The sequence below is a fragment of the Hypanus sabinus genome, assembly GCF_030144855.1.
Source record: "Hypanus sabinus isolate sHypSab1 chromosome X2 unlocalized genomic scaffold, sHypSab1.hap1 SUPER_X2_unloc_9, whole genome shotgun sequence".
Taxonomy (NCBI): domain Eukaryota; kingdom Metazoa; phylum Chordata; class Chondrichthyes; order Myliobatiformes; family Dasyatidae; genus Hypanus; species Hypanus sabinus.
The window spans coordinates 369,891-388,821 of record NW_026779009.1 but is presented as its reverse complement, the minus strand read 5'-3'; the positions used below and the strand labels follow the sequence as shown (position 1 = coordinate 388,821).

At 46.8% G+C, this 18,931-nt stretch overlaps 2 protein-coding genes across 4 annotated transcripts in view; one reads left to right on the top strand and one right to left on the bottom strand.

Annotated features, from left to right (window-relative positions):
- Nucleotides 1-18,931, top strand: part of LOC132385993 (E3 ubiquitin-protein ligase TRIM39-like) — a 196,369-nt gene that overhangs the window by 133,281 nt on the left and 44,157 nt on the right. The gene's annotated exons all lie outside the window — the stretch shown is intronic.
- LOC132385992 (zinc finger protein 420-like) lies at nt 308-12,473 on the bottom strand. 3 transcript variants are annotated; one of them, XR_009509377.1, is made up of 2 exons: nt 11,564-12,473; nt 308-647 (listed from the first exon to the last, which is right to left on the bottom strand). XR_009509377.1 is itself a non-coding variant. In XM_059958224.1 (2 exons), the coding sequence occupies exon 1, from the start codon at nt 10,815-10,817 to the stop codon at nt 9,210-9,212; it is 1,608 nt and encodes a 535-aa protein (XP_059814207.1). In that variant the 5' UTR covers nt 10,818-11,212; the 3' UTR covers nt 323-647; nt 8,414-9,209. The 3 variants fall into 3 exon arrangements, 2 of the variants coding, with proteins under 2 accessions (XP_059814207.1, XP_059814206.1); XM_059958224.1 differs by lacking the exon at nt 11,564-12,473 and adding an exon at nt 8,414-11,212 and having other exon boundaries at nt 323-647; XM_059958223.1 differs by lacking the exons at nt 308-647; nt 11,564-12,473 and adding exons at nt 5,342-5,558; nt 8,414-11,212.

Genomic DNA, 18,931 nt, shown 5'->3' with positions numbered 1-18,931 from the left:
CACGACCCACTAGCTCAATGCTCAGGGTAATCACACAGCATCCAAAGAAATCGATCGCGCACGATACCCCCAGAATTGAAGGACTCTGGTCCCGTCGGCTGTGCAAGTCCAAAGAAAACAATTTCTGGTCCCGTCAAACATTCCAGACTGAGGTGCGAGCCCAACCCGAAAACAACTGTTTGTGTGGATGCTGCGTGAATCGTTACCCTGTTTTACCAGGAAATTACAGATAGTAACCCGCACACAATCAAATGATTTAGCTTTATATTTATTAATTTGACTAAAGGGTCAGCTGAGAAAAAGCTGTAACACCCTGAGAACGATGTCACTGCGAATGTAACGGTCTTTCTGTAGAAACAGTGTTTGGGTTGTGGTTGGAGATAACGTGTGCTGTGGAATGTGAGACGTCCCATGCCGGGGCTGCAGTTTCGAGCCGTGAGACCGACACCGGGATGATCCAGGTGGGAGATGAAGCGAGAAGCCGCCGGAGAGACTCGACCCGGAGCGGAGCCATGGTCCGACGAAGGCGGGGAGATCGAAGGCGGATCGGTGAAGGGGAAACCGTGAGCTCCAACTTGTACACATTCGATCGCTTCATTATAATGGGCCCTTATCTTTTTTTCTTCTCAGCTTTTTCTTCACTAACCCTGCAGTCAAATTAAGAATTAATATAAATCGTTTAATTGTACGCCGCTACTGATTAGTATTTCGTGGTGCTGATTTGCAACAGGGTAACAAATCTCGCAGCATCCACACAAACAGGGGTTTTTCGGAGTGGGTTCGCACCTCAATCACACATGTCCGGCGGGGCCAGAGATTGCCTTCTCTAAACTTACGCAGCCGACAGAAGCAAAGTGTTTCAATTGTGGCATTGAACCAGTGAGTTGTGTGTTTAAATCTGCGCTAAACCTTTGTCCGGTAAATTGATTACACTACGTGCTATGGATGCGGCCAGTGCTGAGTCTCCCATAGCTGGGGGCGGAGAATTCAAACAAAAGTTATGTTCGTTTCTGCGGAGCGAGGGGAAGGAGTGGGAAAAATTTTAAAAAGATCCAGTGAGGGGACTGCCTGGCGTATCGAGGAGAACACATTCCCAGCAATATATCAAGGAACACCCTAAAGAAAAAAAAACGTTTCTGAAGGCTTAGAAGCTGCAGTGTATCTCTGTGGATTTATGCGAGAGCCATGCTTGATACAGGCGCGCAGATCACCTTGCCGTACCGTTCATTTCACAATCAGTATTTGACGCATACATCAGTGACGACACTCAGTACACCAGAGATCTGGGATCTTAGTGCGGGTGATTGACAGTATGACGGTAATTTTTCAGTGAAACTGCAGTCTTCAGAGGCAGATGTCAAACTGGCTAAGGTATTTGATAAATCAGCGCTGGTTTGTCCGGACCCTGTTGAGAGGGGCGGAGTTTCAATCCTGGTGCGATCCAATGTCTCAGCTGTGGGGAGGCGAAAGGGAGCCTGTAAGGGGAGTGCTGGAGAGAGCTTTCTGTAAACAGTTCTGTTCACCCGGTGTTTCGAGGAAATGCGCGGCCGCACTCGGCCGGATAATGAGTTTAGACGGACGAGTGTGTGATTCACTCAGTCAAAGCCAGTCCTGTTATGGCTAACAGAAGTAGGGCGAGTGATGGGAAATCTCCAATTTTCCGGAATGCCTGAGGCTGAGGCCCTCCCGATGGTTGCTCCGAAAGACCACGAAGAAGAGTCGGATGTGCCTGCTGGGATACTGGTGAGGCCCGAACTACAGACCCACTTGATTGTACTGGCGAACAGGATGGCAGTGATTGTCAGGAACACCACGAAGAATCAGATCACCTTCAAGCGGCGCTGTCCCTGGCGAATCTCCTCCCGATGACCGTAATATCCCGTGTTCCTGTGAGACAGGCGGCGAGAAACCATCTGCAAAAGGAGGAAAGATACCGCTGACTCCCCGGCTCCTCCGGGTTGGAAGAGAACACCGATACAGAAGATGTGGAAATGGAAGGTGTTCTTCTACCTACGAGTTTGATGTGAGTTGATCCAAGAGCACGCGCCAGACTATCGGGGTGACCGAGGACACCCCGTTCAGAGAAAGGTCGCGGCAACTAGCCCCTGCAAAGGTGGAAGACGTTCGGCAGCAGTTGTGCAAAGGGAAGGAAGCCCCAGTGTGTCCCAAATAGTATTGGCCTGGAAGATGAATGTGAAGATACGGAAGTGTGTGGACGACAGGCGTACCGTCCCAGACTAGTATCCGGTCCCGAGAAGCGAAGACGCGCTGGACTGTCTGACTGGTGAGCAGTGGTTCAGTGTACTGGACTTGAGGACTGGGTATTACAAGATCCTCATCCGTGAGGCTGACAAAACGAGGACGGGCATTTATATGTCTCCGGAGATGTTTCGAGCCCCTGCAACCTTCCATTGTGTCATGGAGTAAACGGTGTGAGGTATGAACTTACGTGAGGTAATGGTGAATCGGGACGACTTGTTCGGTCCACCTGAGAAACATGAAGCGAGGCTACTGAAGGTGCTCGGTTGAGAGCTGAAAAATTAAAATATTCCCTGGACAAGTGCCAGTTCTCCAAGGTCTGTCTGCTGTGTTGGGCTCAGAGTCTCACGAAATTGAGTAGCTACTGGAGTAGCTTCCAGTGTTGTTGCTTATTTTATCTCCCTGCTATGGTTGCAAGGACGAGTCTGAGGATGAACCCTAGTGCAGGACAGAGGCGCGGAGGCAGAGTTGGGAGGCGTTAGCACCGTCGCGAACGGGGAACCGGTATCCAGGAGAGTCTTTACACGGAGACGAGGTTTATGTAGAGTATCCAGGAAATGATGCGGAGCTCAGAATTGGCAGTCCTGAGGAATCAGGAAACGAGGTTTACTCACACGAGAGTCGAACAACGAACAGGCAAAGCCTGGCCCTGACGCCCGAGTTTTATCCTGTGTTCGCTAATGGGAACCAGGTGTGTTGTAATTAGTGGAACTGGGAATGATTGACAATCAGACGAGGGGATTACTGCCCAATTAAGGAGGTAAAAGCCAGATGGGGAATTCCCAGACGGGTCCATGATAGTACACCCCACCCCTTCAACCGGAGCCACGCTTGTCCCGATGGTCTGGATGGAAGTCTTGGATGGGAGTGTAAACTTACATTTACCAGACCAAATAACTACACCACAAACAAGTCTTAATTTAATCTTTCATTCGTTGAGAAAGGACTCGGAGCCAATCATCAGGAAGACTGAGTCTCTCTCCCTCTCTCTCTCTCTCTCTCTCTCTCTCTCTCTCTCTCCCCCCCCCCTCCTCCCCCCACCCCCACCCACCATCGCAACGGCCTTTCTGTCTGACACTCAGAAACATGACAATTTATAGAACTGGCGAAACAAACAGCAGAGGGTTCCATGGATATTCCCACCAAATCAGTTACAGCAAAAAATAATTAATTATCATATTAGAGAGTACATTAAATCACAGGATTTACTTACAGACAAATTCTAGCTTTATCAATAAAACTTCAACAGACAAAGGTGGGAACATTGATCAATGACGTCACATTGTGGTGCATGATGTAGGCAACCTAGGGCTAAGGGTCAAACCTCCAACCAGGTCAATCCAGTTTCTGGTGTAAGTTTGGCCAGGTGATCATTCACGGTACTATTGGCTGGTTCCACTCTGCCGGCTGCTTTCGGAAGGCAGGAGCAGTGGAACGGCTGTTCTATAGCAAGTTCTTCACAGACTTCCTCATTTATTTTGGCTACAAAATGTGGCCCATTCACTGAGTTATCATTTCTAGAAGTTCACAGCGAGGAATTATTTATTTTAGAAATATTTTCACAACAGTCATAGTGGTATTATTAGTTGTAGGAACAGATTCAATCCATCTGCTAAATGCATCTACTGTCACTAAGCAATAATCATAACCATGTACTCTAGGAAATTCTATAAAACCAAGCTGTAAACAGGGGTAGTTCCGGAAACACAAGGCACTTTCTTTCCAGCAATCATCCTTTTGCAAATTAAACTTGCTTTGGCTCTCTCTTCAAGTCAAGTCAAGACACTTTTATTGTCATTTCGACCATACCTGCTGGTACAGTACATAGTTAAAATGAGCAACGTTTTTCAGGACCATGGTGTTACTCGACACAGTACAAAAACTAGATGAACTACGTAAAAAACAACACAGACAAAGCTACACTAGACTACAGACCTACACAGGACTGCATAAAGTGTACAAAAACTGTGCAGGCATTACAGTAAATAATAAACAGGACAGTAGGGCAAGGTGTCAGTCCAGGCTTTGGGTGTTGAGGAGACTGATGGCTTGGGGGAAGAAACTGTTACATCGTCTTGTCGTGAGCGCCTTTTCCCAGACGGCAGAGGGAGAAGAGTTTGTATGAAGGGTGCATGGGGTCCTTCATAATGCTGTTTCCTTTGCGGATGCAGCGTGTAGTGTAAATGTCGGTGATGGCGGAAAGAGAGCCCCCGATGATCCTCTCAGCTGATCTCACTATTCGCTGCAGGGTCTTGTGATCCGAAATGGTACAATTTCCGAAACAGGCAGTGATGCAGCTGCTTAGAACGCTCTCAATACAACCCCTGTAGAATGTAATGAGGATGGGGGTGGGAGACGGACTTTACTCAGCCTTCGCAGAACGTAGAGACGTTGCCGGGCTTCCTTGCTATGGAGCTGGTGTTGAGGGATCCGGTGAGATTCTCCGTCAGGTGAACACCAAGACATTTGGTGCTCTTTACAATCTCTACCGAGGAGCCGTCAGTGTTCAGTGGGGAGTGGTCGCTCTGTGCCCTCCTGAAGTCAACAACCATCTCATCTGTATTTGTTCACATTAAGAAACAGGTTGTTGGCTCTGCCCCATTCCATTAGCCGCTGTACCTCCTCTCTGTAAGCTGAATTGTCGTTCTTGCTGATGAGACCCACCAGGCGCCCCCGTGCTCAGTTTGATGGTGTTGGAGTTGCTGCTCCCGATCCGGACTGACTGAGGTCTCCCCGTCAGGAAGTCTATGATCCAGTTGCAGAGGGATCCAGTTCAGGCGCAGTAGGCTCAGCTTTCCAGTCAGTTTCTGAGGGATGATTGTGTTGAATGCTGAACTGATGTCTATGAACAGCATCTGAACGCATGTGTCTTTTTTGTCCAGGTGGGTTAAGGCCAGGTGGACGGAGGTAGCAATGGCAGCTTCTGTTGAGCAGTTGGGACGGAACGCAAACTGCAGGGGGTCCAGTGAGAGGGGCAGCAGGGTCTTTATATGCCTCATGACAAGCCTCTCAAAACACTGCATGATGATGGATGTGAGTGCAAGGTAGTCATTCAGGCAGGACACTGAAGACTTCTTCGGCACGGGGACGATGGTGGCGGCCTTGAAGCACGTTGGAACGGTGACGCTGCTCAGGGAGATGTTGAGGATGTCGGTGAGAACATCTGCTAGCTGGTCTGCAGGAGATGTTGTCCCGTAATTGGTGATGTCCTGGATGCCCTTCCACATGCGCCTCGTGTCGCCGCTGTCCTGGAAGTGGCTGTGGATTAGCTGGGCGTGTGCACGCTTTGCAGCTGCTTTCTGGAAATCAGAGTGCCAGCAAGATTGTAATAATGTATTAACCATTCAACCATTCCCTCCTTGCCCAGGCGTGTACAATTATGTACATAATCTATCACAATAGGTAAGAACACATAGGGAACACAGACCTGACCAGCAGAGGTCACCCATAAATTGGTCCGAGGTTCAAGGTGGCAAACCATGTGGGACCTCGCTCTCCTTCAGGGTCGTCCTCCTGAAACTTACGAATCTCCCCCATGTCTGGCATGTCCGTCCTTCGATTTTGTCTGATAGGAGTTTGCTGGGTTCATGAGGGGTCTAAACGTGTGGGATTCGAGGCTGTCTGTCTAGCTGCTGCATCAGCCGTGGCATTACCCTTAGATATCTCAACAGATTCCCCAGTATGGGCTGCAGATTCTATAATAGCCAAAACTCAAGATAGCTGGAGAGTGCTGAGAAAGTTGTTTGCAAAGGTAGGTTAAAACGGGGTAGCCAAAACAAGTCAGGAAACCCTCAAAGCTCCGTAGTCTGTGCATAACGGGAGACTGTGTAAAAGTTCTCATTTAAATCTGTTGCTAGGATACAGGCACAAGTCAGAGTGAGCAGCTCAGCCTTCTGGAGGGAAACAGCTGTTTCAAAAGAGGCTTACGTCACTGTCCCTCATTATCACACAGCCAGAACATCGTTTCCTCGCTGTATTACCAGAGACCTTCCATCCTCATAAAACGTTGCCTCGGGCTTGAGGGGTAATGCGGAAGGGGTGGGAGAGACTGTCCTTCTTTCACGGTGATCCAAACAGTGGGGGGGGGGGGGGGGTGAACTTCGTGCAGCCGACTTCATGGACTGAAATTGTCCAGAGATGTGGTATAACGTCTTGGGTTTGGTCAATATTAAAAGAGTGTCTTACCAGATGTCCCGTCTTCACCTTTGACTCCTTCCAGTATCGGAGGTGGCCCGTGGCCAAGTCTTGCAAGTCCCCCTTGGTGCTAGAGGCTTGTTTCGTCAGGGAGTAGGCAGGAAACCCACGCCCTTTAGCTTGAACCAAGGGCAAATCCTAATGGTGGTCTGGGGAAGCACCAATCCTGTCTGTCACCAAAGGAAACCTGGAACTTCGGCCAGTAATGCACTGCCCACTTTTCCTTTAGCCTCACCAGTCACGGTGACTTTGAAATTCTGTCCCTCGAGGGGTGCACAATATCGGTTTCCTCAGGTTAGCACCACATAGGGGTCACATGAGGGTCTGCCTCCGGCAGAGAGGGTTCAGACGAAGTGGAGTCCAGATTCAGTGCCCACCGCTGGAGGGGGATTCGGTAACTGGGGAAGCTGCCGGTTGTTCGCTAGTCTGTGTATAGAATCTCCACTTGCAACGGACACAGCAAGTCTCAGTCTGCTAGATTACACCCCAGACTGGCGGTGGCTGTAAATTAAACCTCACACTGGGTCCCCCTGTAATTCCATATGCGTTCCGTACCATTATTAGAGGTTTTGTCCCCTGCAAAAGTGCGTAGCGGGCCACAATTCTCTCCGATAGTCTGGTCCCAATTCCCCAGGGTTACGTTTGGACTCAAGCACTTTAGTGACGTTTACAGGTTGTTGGAGATCCCTCTCCAAGGCTTGAATAATCTGGTCTGTCCGTTCATTCTCATCATGGATTCCCACCTGTAACTCCTGATAGGTTTGGTATCTTAATTCTGCCTTCCATTTCCGCCCCTCATCAGCTGAGAGAATCATGCAGCAGAGACTGAATGAACCTTGTGGGGTCACATTATACATTTGTATAGAACTGCGGACATACTGAGCAATCTGTGCTGGGTTTTCTTTTCTATCGGGGGCCGGATTCATGATCATTGTCATTTCTTGAGGCTTCCAGGGTGCATACACAGGAATCACTGAGGGCTGTCCCTCCTCCGCTGCTCATGGATTAGGCAGCATTCGGGTGGGTAATTGTCTCTGTGGAGCCATTAACTTTGGGCTTTTATTGGATTCTCCCCTCCCTGTCTCGGAATAATCCTCGGTATTCCCCTTCTGGATCTGAGGGTATAGAGAGCCTCTCCTTCCCCGCTGCTGCTGCTTTACCCGAGTGGCCACCGTATCTGAGTACTGGGCGGATTGGGGCTCGGGTACACTCGGCCCCTGGTAGGGTGGGGGGAGTACGGTGGGTGCTCATTCCTAATCACGGTCACCATCCTCAAACAGGATCGGTATCCCAAACATGGGATCGGGATCCCTTGTTTCCCTGTCAGTTCGAACTTTAGACTGACGTTCCTGCCCTTCTCTCCTATCTAGGCCGGCCTTGGTTTGCTGATGTTGTTTTTCCTGCTCTCGTTTTCGGCGCCCATTCACCCACTCACACTCCACCTTTAGCGTCTCCCAACCTTCTGCAGTACGTACCTCTCTCCCTTTGTCACACGCATTATCCCTCCAACTTGCTCATCAGGTACTGTTCAACTTTGCATCTGCCTTATCCTTCCATTGCCTTTTCAACAATTTCCACTTCTTCCCACAGTTCATCTTCCAGATCAGATTTACTGCGTGTTCTCAAGAGGTGATATCGCCGGCTCCCGCCCAGTGGCCACATTCTTTTCCCCAATCTTTTCATTCAGCGCTGCAGTCAAAATTCACAAATCTTTTTTCTTGTCTGGAAAACTCTCACACACGTTGTGTTGGGCTGCTCTTGGCCCACTCGTATCACTTGACTCCGTGCTCTCTAAGTAATTTACCCGGCACAAAGCCTCCTGCTCAATTAACAATAAGATAAATTTACCCAGCAGGCACCAGGTGCTGAGTTGATAAATTTATCCAGCATGTCCGTCTCCTGCCCAGTTAGTAAAATTAACCCGGTACCGCCTCCTACTCAATTAATAAAATTTGCCTACCTTATACAAGTCTTCCGACAGAGACATTCCCGATCCCGTCAAGATATGCAAGCAGCCTTCGGCGAGGAACCGTGCCTCCACAGGAACTGACGGTGAGCGACAAAAGGTGAAATACCCGTTGGGCACCTGGTCGGTCTCCACAGTCCCCGGAGTGGTCCGGCCGCTTACTCCGTCTGTCTGCTTCGCACTCTCTGTATTGGGATCCTGTTCGTGACACCCAATGTTAAACTCGGGAGACCAGTTTCCTCTCGGCACCACAGTTTATTGCATTCTCTTGCAAGAGTCTGAGACCCAGTTATCAGAGGGAAGGCATGTCAGTGCTGCCAACCATCTGACAAGTGGACTCTCTCAGTCAGGTTACAGCAGTATATTCATACATAGTAAGTCCCATACATCACTGTTGCAAGCTGCTATTAGAACTGGTACGCCCACCAAGTCTGTTGGTGCAAAACTTAATGTCTTAGATAACAGAGTGCACTAACTCAAGGCTTGAATATAGATGGATATACAGTCCAGTCCTTATCAGCTATTCCCTTTGCAAGGTCCTGACTTCATTCCAGACCGATGTTCATTGCTGACCTTATCGATGAGTCCTGACTCAAACACGAGTACAATATATATTATCAAATTCTCAATGTCCCTCTGACAATTAAAAGGAAACCAGTATAAGCCATTGAGTTTCTTAACTGCTGAAGACAGAGTTTACTTTAGTTCAAAAATTCCTGTTCAGTCCCAATTATTCTTTTATCTAGAGGTTACTTAGGTTCAAAATAATTTTTTATATATCCGCATTTCCTCAGAATGGTTTCTCCCCAGTGTGAATTTGCTGATGCCTCGAGAGCTGAGATGAACGACTGAATCTTTTCCCACAGTCTGAGCAGGTGAATGGCCTCTCCCCAGTGTGAACAAACTGATGTTCTTTCAGCTGAGCTGAATCGGTGAATCCCTTCCCACACTCTGGGCAGATGAATGGTTTCTCCCCAGTGTGAATTCGCTGGTGTCTCAGGAGTTGAGAAGAACGACTGAATCCTTTCCCACATTCAGAGCAGTTGAATGGCCTCTCCCCAGTGTGGACTCGCTGATGTAACTTCAGTTGAGATGACTGAGCAAATCCCTTCCCACATTCAGAGCAGATGAACGGCTTCTCCCCAGTGTGGACTCGCTGATGCTCCTTCAGTTGAGATGACTGTGTGAATCCTTTCCCACATTCAGAGCATATGAATGGTTTCTCCTCACTGTGATCTAACTGGTGCGTTAATAGACTAAAACGCCGAGTGAATCCTTTCCCACAGTCTGAGCAGGTGAACGGCCTCTCCACAGTGTGAACAAACTGATGTTCTTTCAGATGAACTGAATCGGTGAATCCCTTCCCACATTCTGAGCAGATGAATGGTTTCTCCCCAGTATGAATTTGCTGGTGTCTCAGGAGTTGAGATGAACGAATGAATCCTTTCCCACATTCTGAGCAGCTGAACGGCCTCTCACCAGTGTGAACTCGCTGATGTACCTTCAGTTCAGATGACTGAGCAAATCCCTTCCCACATTCAGAGCAAGTGAACGGCCTCTCCCCAGTGTGGACTCGCTGATGTAACTTCAGTTGAGCTGTCTGGGCAAATCGTTTCCCACATTCAGAGCATATGAATGGCTTCTCTCCAGTGTGGACTCGCTGGTGTCTGTGTAGATTGGACGAGTGAGTGAATCCCTTCCCACAGTCAGAGCAGGTGAACGGCCTCTCACTAGTGTGAACTCGTTGATGTAACTTCAGTTCAAATGACCGAGCAAATCCTTTCCCACAGTCAGAGCAGGTGAATGGCTTCTCTCCCGTATGAACTCGCTGATGTGACTTCAGTTCAGATGACTGAGCGAATCCTTTCCCACATTCAGAGCATGTGAATGGCTTCTCCCCAGTGTGAACTCGCTGATGTCTCTGTAGATTGGACGAGTGAGTGAATCCCTTCCCACAGTCTGCGCAGGTGAATGGCATCGCCCGAGTGTGAACTCGCTGATGTGACTTCAGTACAGATGACCGAGCGAATCCTTTCCCACATTCTGAGCAAGTGAATGGCTTCTCCCCAGTGTGGACTCGCTGATGGGACTTCAGTTCAGATGACTGAGCAAATACCTTCCCACATTCAGAGCAGATAAATGGCTTCTCCCCAGTGTGAACTCGCTGGTGTCTGTGCAGGTTGGACGAGTGAGTGAATCCCTTCCCACAGTCTGAGCAGGTGAATGGCCTCTCCCCAGTGTGAACTCGCTGATGTACCTTCAGTTCAGATGACCGAGCAAATCCTTTCCCACATTCAGAGCAAGTGAATGGCTTCTCCTCAGTGTGGACTCGCTGATGCTCCTTCAGTTGAGATGACTGGGTGAATCCTTTCCCACAGTCTGAGCATGTGAATGGCATCTCCCTAGTGTGAACTAACTGATGTTGCAGCAGGTGATTTGACTCCTTTCAGGAGCAGGAGAATGGCCTCTCCCCAGTGTGAACTCGCTGGTGTCTATGTAGTGTGGACGAATGAGTGAATATCTTCCCCTATTCAGAGCAGGTGAATGGCTTCTCCCCGGTGTGAACTCATTGGTGTCACTGTGGTCTGGTTGAGCGTGTGAATGTCTTCCCACCATCCGAGCAGGTCAATGTCCTCTCACTGGTGAACTTTAGGATATATCTTCAGCATCGATGACAGAATGTATTGCTTCCCGCTGTCAGAACAGGTGGAGCATCTCACTGTGGTGTGAACTTGCTGATGTATCTTCAGGCTGGATGATTGAGTAGTTCCCCTCCCTCACACAGAGCAGGTGAATGGCCTCTCCCCACTGTGAACTCACCAGCGTGTCTGTGGGTAGGCTGTGAGTGAATCCCCTCCCTCACACAGAGCAGGTGAATGGCCTCTCCCCACTGTGAACTCACCAGCGTGTCTGCGGGTAGGCTGTGAGAGAATCCCCTCCCACACTGAGAGAAGGAGAATGATATCTCACTGCGATCAATTCTCTGCAATTCAGACAGTCAGACGTTTGAATCCCGTCTACAATCAATGCAGTAGAAGAACTGATCTCCAGTGAACAAATGCTGGTGTGTTCTCAGCACCCCGGTTCAAGTGGATTTCACTGAGTTACAACAGAATGCTTGATTTCAGTGACAGAACACATTACCAGATGTTATGAGATAATTCTTCATCTCCGTGGATCGACAACAGAGGTGTTGGTGTTGCAAAGAAAATATTTGGTCACTCCTTAAATATCCAGTCATTCAGCAAAACTGATGTGTTGTTGTGTTTGAGATTCCCATGCGCAAGTGTTCTGCCATTTCAAACCTGTAAAAAATATTTGCAAAAGACATCAATGGGAGAAGGAGAGTATTTCAGGAGAGATTATAGTCTGTGGTGAGAAAATAAGAAATAGGAGCAGGAGTCGGCCGTCCGGCCCGTCGAGCCTGCTCCAACATTTAATAAGGACATGCCTGATCTGGCGATGGGCATCTCCACCTACCTGCCTTTTCCCCATAACCCTTAATTCCCCTACTATGCCAAAATCTATCCAACCTGATTTGGAATACAATATTATGTTAGGACTCTTGGCAGTGTGGAGGATCAGCGAGATATTGGGGTCCATGTCAATTTTACAATTAAAGCTGCAGCGCTGATTGTCATTGTTGTTAATAAGGCCTTCATCAACCATGGAACTGAATTCACGAGTGGTGAGGTAATGTTGCAGCTGTACAAGACCTGATTTATACCCCACTTCGAGTATTCTGTTCAGTTTCCTCATTACAGGAAGGATGTGGATACTATAGAAAGAGTGCAGAGGAGATTTACAAGGATGTTGCATGGATTGGAGAACATGCCTTATGACAATAGGTTGAGTGAACTTTGTAGCGAAGGAGGATGAGAGGTGACCTGATAGATGTGTAAAAGATGATGAGAGGCATTGATCGTGTGGACAGCCAGAGGCTTTTTCCTGGGGCTGAATTGGCAAACACAAGGGGCATTGTTTTAAGGTGCTTGGTCGATTGGAATGTCATAGATAGGTTTCTCACACAGAGTAGCAGGTGTATGGAATACACAGCCAGCGATGACAGTACAGACAGATATATGCAGTCTTTTGAGAGATTCAGATAACTTCATGGAGCTTAGAATACACAGAGTGCAATGCAGTTGGAAAATAGGAGGCAGTTTCTGGAACACTGTGTATTATATTGTAGATTTCCATGTTTCCATAAGCACTCATCTTCTAACAAGGCTCGGATCAGACATTCTGACTGACCATCAAATTATCTGACTATTTCCCTGTCTTTATGAGAATGGGCTGTTTCTGACTACAATCAACCTGTGACTTGGCCCAATTTGTCTCTCTCCTTTGGGATTATTTCAAGTTCTGGTCGTGTTCCACAATACTACAAAGATCACGTGTTACTGCATGTACGATCCTGGAGATTTACTAATTACTTGGATCGCCCCCCACCCCCCCACCATCTGCTGAGTGACAGTGATGAACCCATCGATGGCAATGCCAATGAATATATAGTGGAGGGCAGTGGTTATTCTCATTGGAGTGCGGCACCTTTGTGATCTGAAAGCCAGAAGTCACTTGTCATCGAGGCAAAGATGTTTCATATCGTTATTGACCCAGAGAGAACTAAATCTGATGGAAGGTTTTATTTCCGTACAGCACTAATTGACATTATCACTGACTGGAAGGTAAACTCTTCAACCGAGCTTAACTGGGAACTATATTTTCGTTCGGAGTTCATAATCCTCGGATTTACATAGTGGAGCACGGCAACGTTCAGGAGATACATCCGCTCGCACTTCCTTCGAATGTACGGAACAACACCGGTACTATTGCCCATGGCTGCCTCTTTACCCAGAAACCCTCACGAAGAGAAACCTCCCGGTGTTGTTGGGTTGGTTGTGGGCGGGGCTGAGAGGTTGGAAGGTGGTGGTGCATGTGTGAATGTGGTTTGGAACTTGTTGAGGGTAAGAGAGTGGGGAAGGAGTGGGAATTGCTGGGAGCGGGTTGCCTGGGTCTGGTAAAGGCAGACAAGGTGAGAGGAGGGGCTGAGGGAAAGAGAGTGGAGAAGGAGTGGGATAGGGATTTGGGAGCAGAGGTAGGCAGCTGGGGAGAAATGGATTATTGTGAAGGGAGAAACAAAAAGGAATAAGGAGATAGTGAGGGGATGGATGAATGAAAACCAAGACAAAGGGAATAAAAGAATAAGAAATGACAGTGGAGAGAGTTCTGAAAGTAAGGAAGATGAACAAGTTGAGAGGGGAGGTGTTGTCATAAATGGGTTTAATGAGAAGGCGCAAGGACACATGAAGGAAATGAACCCGTTTGTGCTAACAACAACTCTGGCAAGTAAGATAGAGGAAATAGTATTTGCAAAAGTCCTTAATGATGGCAATCTATTGGTAAGATGTGCGAATGAGGAACAACTTGAGAAAGCACTCAAGCTAAAAGAGATAGGAAAATGCAAGGTGGAATATACAGGGAGGGTGGGAGCATGAAATGGTGGTTGTAAGGGAGTGATCACGGGTGTACCAATGAGTATAAACATGGAAGAGTTGAAGAGGAATATCAAAGGGGGGAAAGTAATTAATGTTCGAAGACTGAAAACAACAAAGGAGGGAATGAAAAAGGAAAGTGAAACAGTATTGATTGAATCTGAAGAAGCAAGAGTGCCAAGTAAAGTTTTCCTGGGTTTCATGAGTTACCCAGTAAGGGTATATGTGCCAAACCCATTGAGGTGCTATAATTGTCAAAGGTTTGGACACATAGCTAAAAACTGTAAAAGGCAGAGGAAATGTGCTAGATGTGGGGATGTTCATGAATATGGAAAGTGCGGAACAGGAGTGCAACCAAAATGCTGTAATTGTGGAGGAGCTCATAATGTGGCATATAGTGGGTGTGAGGTTATGAGACGGGAGATTAAAATTCAAGAAATAAGAGTGAAAAGAAAGATCACTTATGCAGGAGCTGTAAGAATGTCCAGAGAACAGAATAATGCTCCTAATGACCAGAGAGCAATTGGGATGCAAGAGATGCAGCAAAGAGTTTATGCAGACAGGATTTATGTGTGGGAAAAAAAGCTCTGGTAACATTCATTGCAGGAGTCATTAATTGTACGGCAGAGGTAAAGTCAAAAAGTGACAAAATTCAGCTGGTGGTCAAGGCAGCAGTAAACCATTTAGTGTTAGTAGGACTGACATGGGAAGAAGTCAGGGAGAACCTCACTAATCAGTCAAGCCAGGACGTGTCATAGTTTGGTTAGTACTCATTATGGTGATTCTTTTGAATGGAATGCAGGGAGTTTACTGGCCAATGGCCAGGAATTTAAGGAATTTATTAAGGAAATGGTTTTAAAATCAGATGTAGTGTGTATTCAGGAAACTTGGTTGAAACCAGCTTTAGACTTTGTGGTACATGGGTATACAATGATAAGAAAAGATAAAAATCTAGGGGGAGGAGGAGGTTGTGCTATGTTAATCAAGCAAGGTATACCATTTCGAGTACTGGAAAAAGGAAACGATCAGGAATACATAGTGGTGAAAATATGGGAGAGAGGGGAGGGAGTGGTTATAATTAACTACTACAATCCATGTAAAAGGTTGGATTTGGACAGCCTACTAAGGATACAAGGACAAAATAGACATAGTGTGGTGTTCAGATTTCAATGCTCACACCACAATATGGGGGGATCCGATTACAGATTCAAATGGAACTGTAATTGAAAATTTGATGGAAGAAAGGGATTTGGTGTGTATGAATGATGGGAGAGGAACAAGGATAAACATAACAACAAGAACTGAGTCGGTATTAGATATTACGTTAGTGTCTTATGTCTTGGCTGTCATCAGTAACTGGGGAGTTTGGACTGCTTCAACAGTAGGTAGTGATCACTAACCAGTTTTATGTTCAGTGGGTGAAAGAGGTGAAATAAGACCAGGTGGGGTAGTCCCAAAGTGGGTGTTTGGAAAAGCAGATTGGGGTAAGTTCCAGAAGTTAACTGAAGAAGCATTGACAAGGATTGACATTTCTGGAGATATAGATGAATTAAACAGTCAGGTGACTTCAGCAATTATTATGGCAGCAGAAGGATTTATACCCAGGACTGAAAATAGGATGAATAGAAAAATAGTGCCATGGTGGGCAGAGGAATGTGGTCAGGCTGTAAAAAAACAGAAACAGAGCATTCAGGCTAGTTAAAAGAACCCACATTATGCAGCATTTGCTTCAATATAAGAAGGCACAGGCAGTGGTGAGAAGTATACGTCAAGCTAAAAGGGCAAGTTGGAGGAGTTTTTGCAACAAAATAGGAAGAACAACGCCTGTGGGAGAGGAATGGGGAATGATTAAGAGGATGGGGGGCAATAGAAGGGATTGGGAGCATCCAGTAATGATATCTGAGGAGGAAACAGCAGTCTCCAGCAGGGATAAGGCTGAGATCATGGCCAAGTCATTTGTAAAGATACACAGTTCAGAAGATTTCTCTGAAGAAGGGAGAAGGAGAAGGGAAAGAACAATGAGTCAATACCCAGGTGCGTTAAACAGGAGGGAAGAAACAGATGATATAACTGATGATCCATTTACTTTGGCAGAAATGGTGAGAGCAATAAAGAGATCGAGACCAACCTCCCCAGGGAAAGATCTAATACGCTACATTATGCTAAAAAATCTAGGAGAAGGAGCGCTCTTGAAGTTACTGCATTGTTACAACAGAGTGTGGGAGGAGGGAAGATTGCCAAGTGCATGGAAAGAAGCAGTAGTAATTCCAATAAGGAAACCTGGCAAGGATCCGTCAAAACCCACTAGCTACAGGCCAAAAGCACTAACATCAAGTATATGTAAGGTAATGGAAAGGATGATAACTGAAAGGTTATCATATGATCTTGAGAAGAGAGGAATGCTGGCAAGTTATCAGAGTGGTTTTAGGAAGGGAAGGAATTCCATGGACTCAGTGATAAGTTTAGAGACTGAAATAAGAAAGGCCCAGGCAAGTAAAGAATCAGTAGTTGCAGTGTTTTTTGACATTGATAAAGCCTATCATTATGACGCGAAAGGAAGGATTATTAATTAAACTGCACAAGATGGGGGTTGGAGGGAGAGTTTTTAATTGGATTAAAGATTTTTTGTTTGGTAGAAAAATTCAAGTTCGGATTGCATCAGAATTGTCAATACAGTCCACAGTGGGAAATGGCACACCTCAGGGTAGAGTGATTAGCCCGTTACTTTTCATCATCATGATCAATGATGTCTTCACAAAGGTACCGGTGGATATAGGTAGGTCACTGTTTGCAGATGATGGGGCTTGTGGAAAAGAGGCAGGAACACGGAGCATATAATCAGGAAACTACAAGGAGCAATTGATTAATTGGTAGAGTGTGGTTATGATTGGGGATGTAGATTTTCAGTGGAAAAAACTCAAACTGTATTTTTCACTAGGAAAAGAATTGAAGTAGGGAAGAAGTTAAGGATGTATGGGATTGAATTAGAAAGGGTTGGATCATTTAAATTTCTGGGAGTTATATTTGATTCACGATTAACATGGGCAGACCATATCAGGCAAGTTGACGAGAATTGTAAAAAAGTAATAAACGTGATGAGATGTTTGACTGCTAGGGAATGGGGAGCAAGTTGTTCAGCATTGAAGAGAATGTATGTGGCTTTAGTAAGATCTGTGTTGGATTATGGAAGTGTAGCATATGGATCAGCAGCCAGGTCTCTTATAATGAAACTGGATGTGATTCAGGCTCAGGTTTTGAAAGTGTGCAGTGGGTCTTTTAAAACATCACCAGTATCAGCCCTGCAGTTAGAAATGGGAACAATGCCTTTGGAATTGAGAAGGACGCAATTGATGGCAAACTACTGGGTTAATTTGCAGGGACACAATGATTCTCGCCCTTCTTAATGAGTGTTGCAGGAGTCCTGGGAAAATGGGTGGTTACAGAGGGAAAACTTTAGTCGCGTAGGGAATGATATTGCTAGATCATGTGGAGTGTTTGATTTAAGGATAAGTCCTTCAGTAGTTTATCCAGTTGTAGCTCCATGGAAGCTGGTATGGCCTGACGTAGACTGGCATTTGTTAGAGGGAAAAAGGAAAGGAAAGTATAAAATTGATTTGGTAAGTGCATTTAACTGTTATGTGATGGAAAAGTATAGTGATTATACTCAGGTCTATACAGATGGTGCTAAGGAACCTGAGACAGGAGTGACAGGATTTGGGGTGGCTATACCAGCAAAAGCAATTGCAATCAGCAGAAGAACATCTGATAAGTTAGCGGTGTGTCCAGTGGAGATGATGGCAGTGTTGGTTGCATTGTGATGGGGGGAGAAATCTAAACTAGTCAAAGCATTGATATGCTCAGATTCATCTTCAGTACTGGCGAGTTTCAGGTCTTCTCACTCAAACAGCCGGCAAGATGTACTTCATGAAGTCCTTCAGTCAGTCACAAGAGTTCCAAATCAGGGAGGTCAGGTTAAATTTCTATGGGTTCCAGCTCATGTAGGGGTTAAAGGGCAACAAAAGGGTGGATGAGTTTGCAAAGAGGGCAATAAAGAAAGAAATTATAGAAATGCACATTAGTATTAGTAAAGCAGAGGTTAAGTGTGTAATCGGGGAAAAAATTAACCAGATGTGGCAAGAAAGGAGGGACAGGGAGGGGAAAGGGAGGCATTTATATCAAATACATAAAAGTGTTGCAGGTACTAGGGTAGGAAGTAGATACAGAAGAGAGGAAATTGTGTGGACAAGGTTAAAGCTGGGGCACTGTGGACTAAACCAAACACTGAAATTGGTAGGGAAACACCAGACAGGACTGTGTGAGGAATGTCAGGAAGAGGAGTCAGTAGAGCATGTAGTTCTGAGTTGCAAGAAGTATGGGATACAGATAGAGATGATGAGAATTAATCTAAGGGAATTGGGGGTGCATTGGGGGTGCAGGAATTCACATTAAAAGGGTTGCTGGGCATGGGTGGAAGAACACAGGTCAGGGTATTTTTAGCTTTCTTAAGGGGTACAGGGTTTTTTTATAGGATATGATGGATAAACAAAAATAGGGTACTAGGATGGGGAGGATAAAGTGTAGGTTAGGGTATGTGTATGTGTGCGTTTGGGTGAAGGGATTTAGAATGTGAGTCCATCGCATACTCCGGAGCAGAAGGTGGCGGTAATGCCCCATTAAGCTGGGGAGGGGGAGAGGGAGAGAGTGAGAGAGAGAGGAAGAGGGAGGGAGAGAGAGGGGGAGGGAGGGAGAGACAGGGGGAGGGAGGGACAGGGGGAGGGAGGGAGAGACAGGGGGAGGGAGGGAGAGGGAGGGAGAGGGAGAGAGAGGGGGAGGGAGGGAGGGAGAGAGAGGGAGAGAGAGGGGGAGGGAGGGAGAGAGAGGGGGAGGGAGGGAGAGGGTGAGAGAGGGAGGGAGGGAGAGAGGGAGGGAGGGAGGGGGGAGGGAGAGGGAGAGAGGGGGGAGGGAGGGAGTGAGAGGGGGAGGGAGGGAGAGAGGGTGAGAGGGAGGGAGGGAGAGA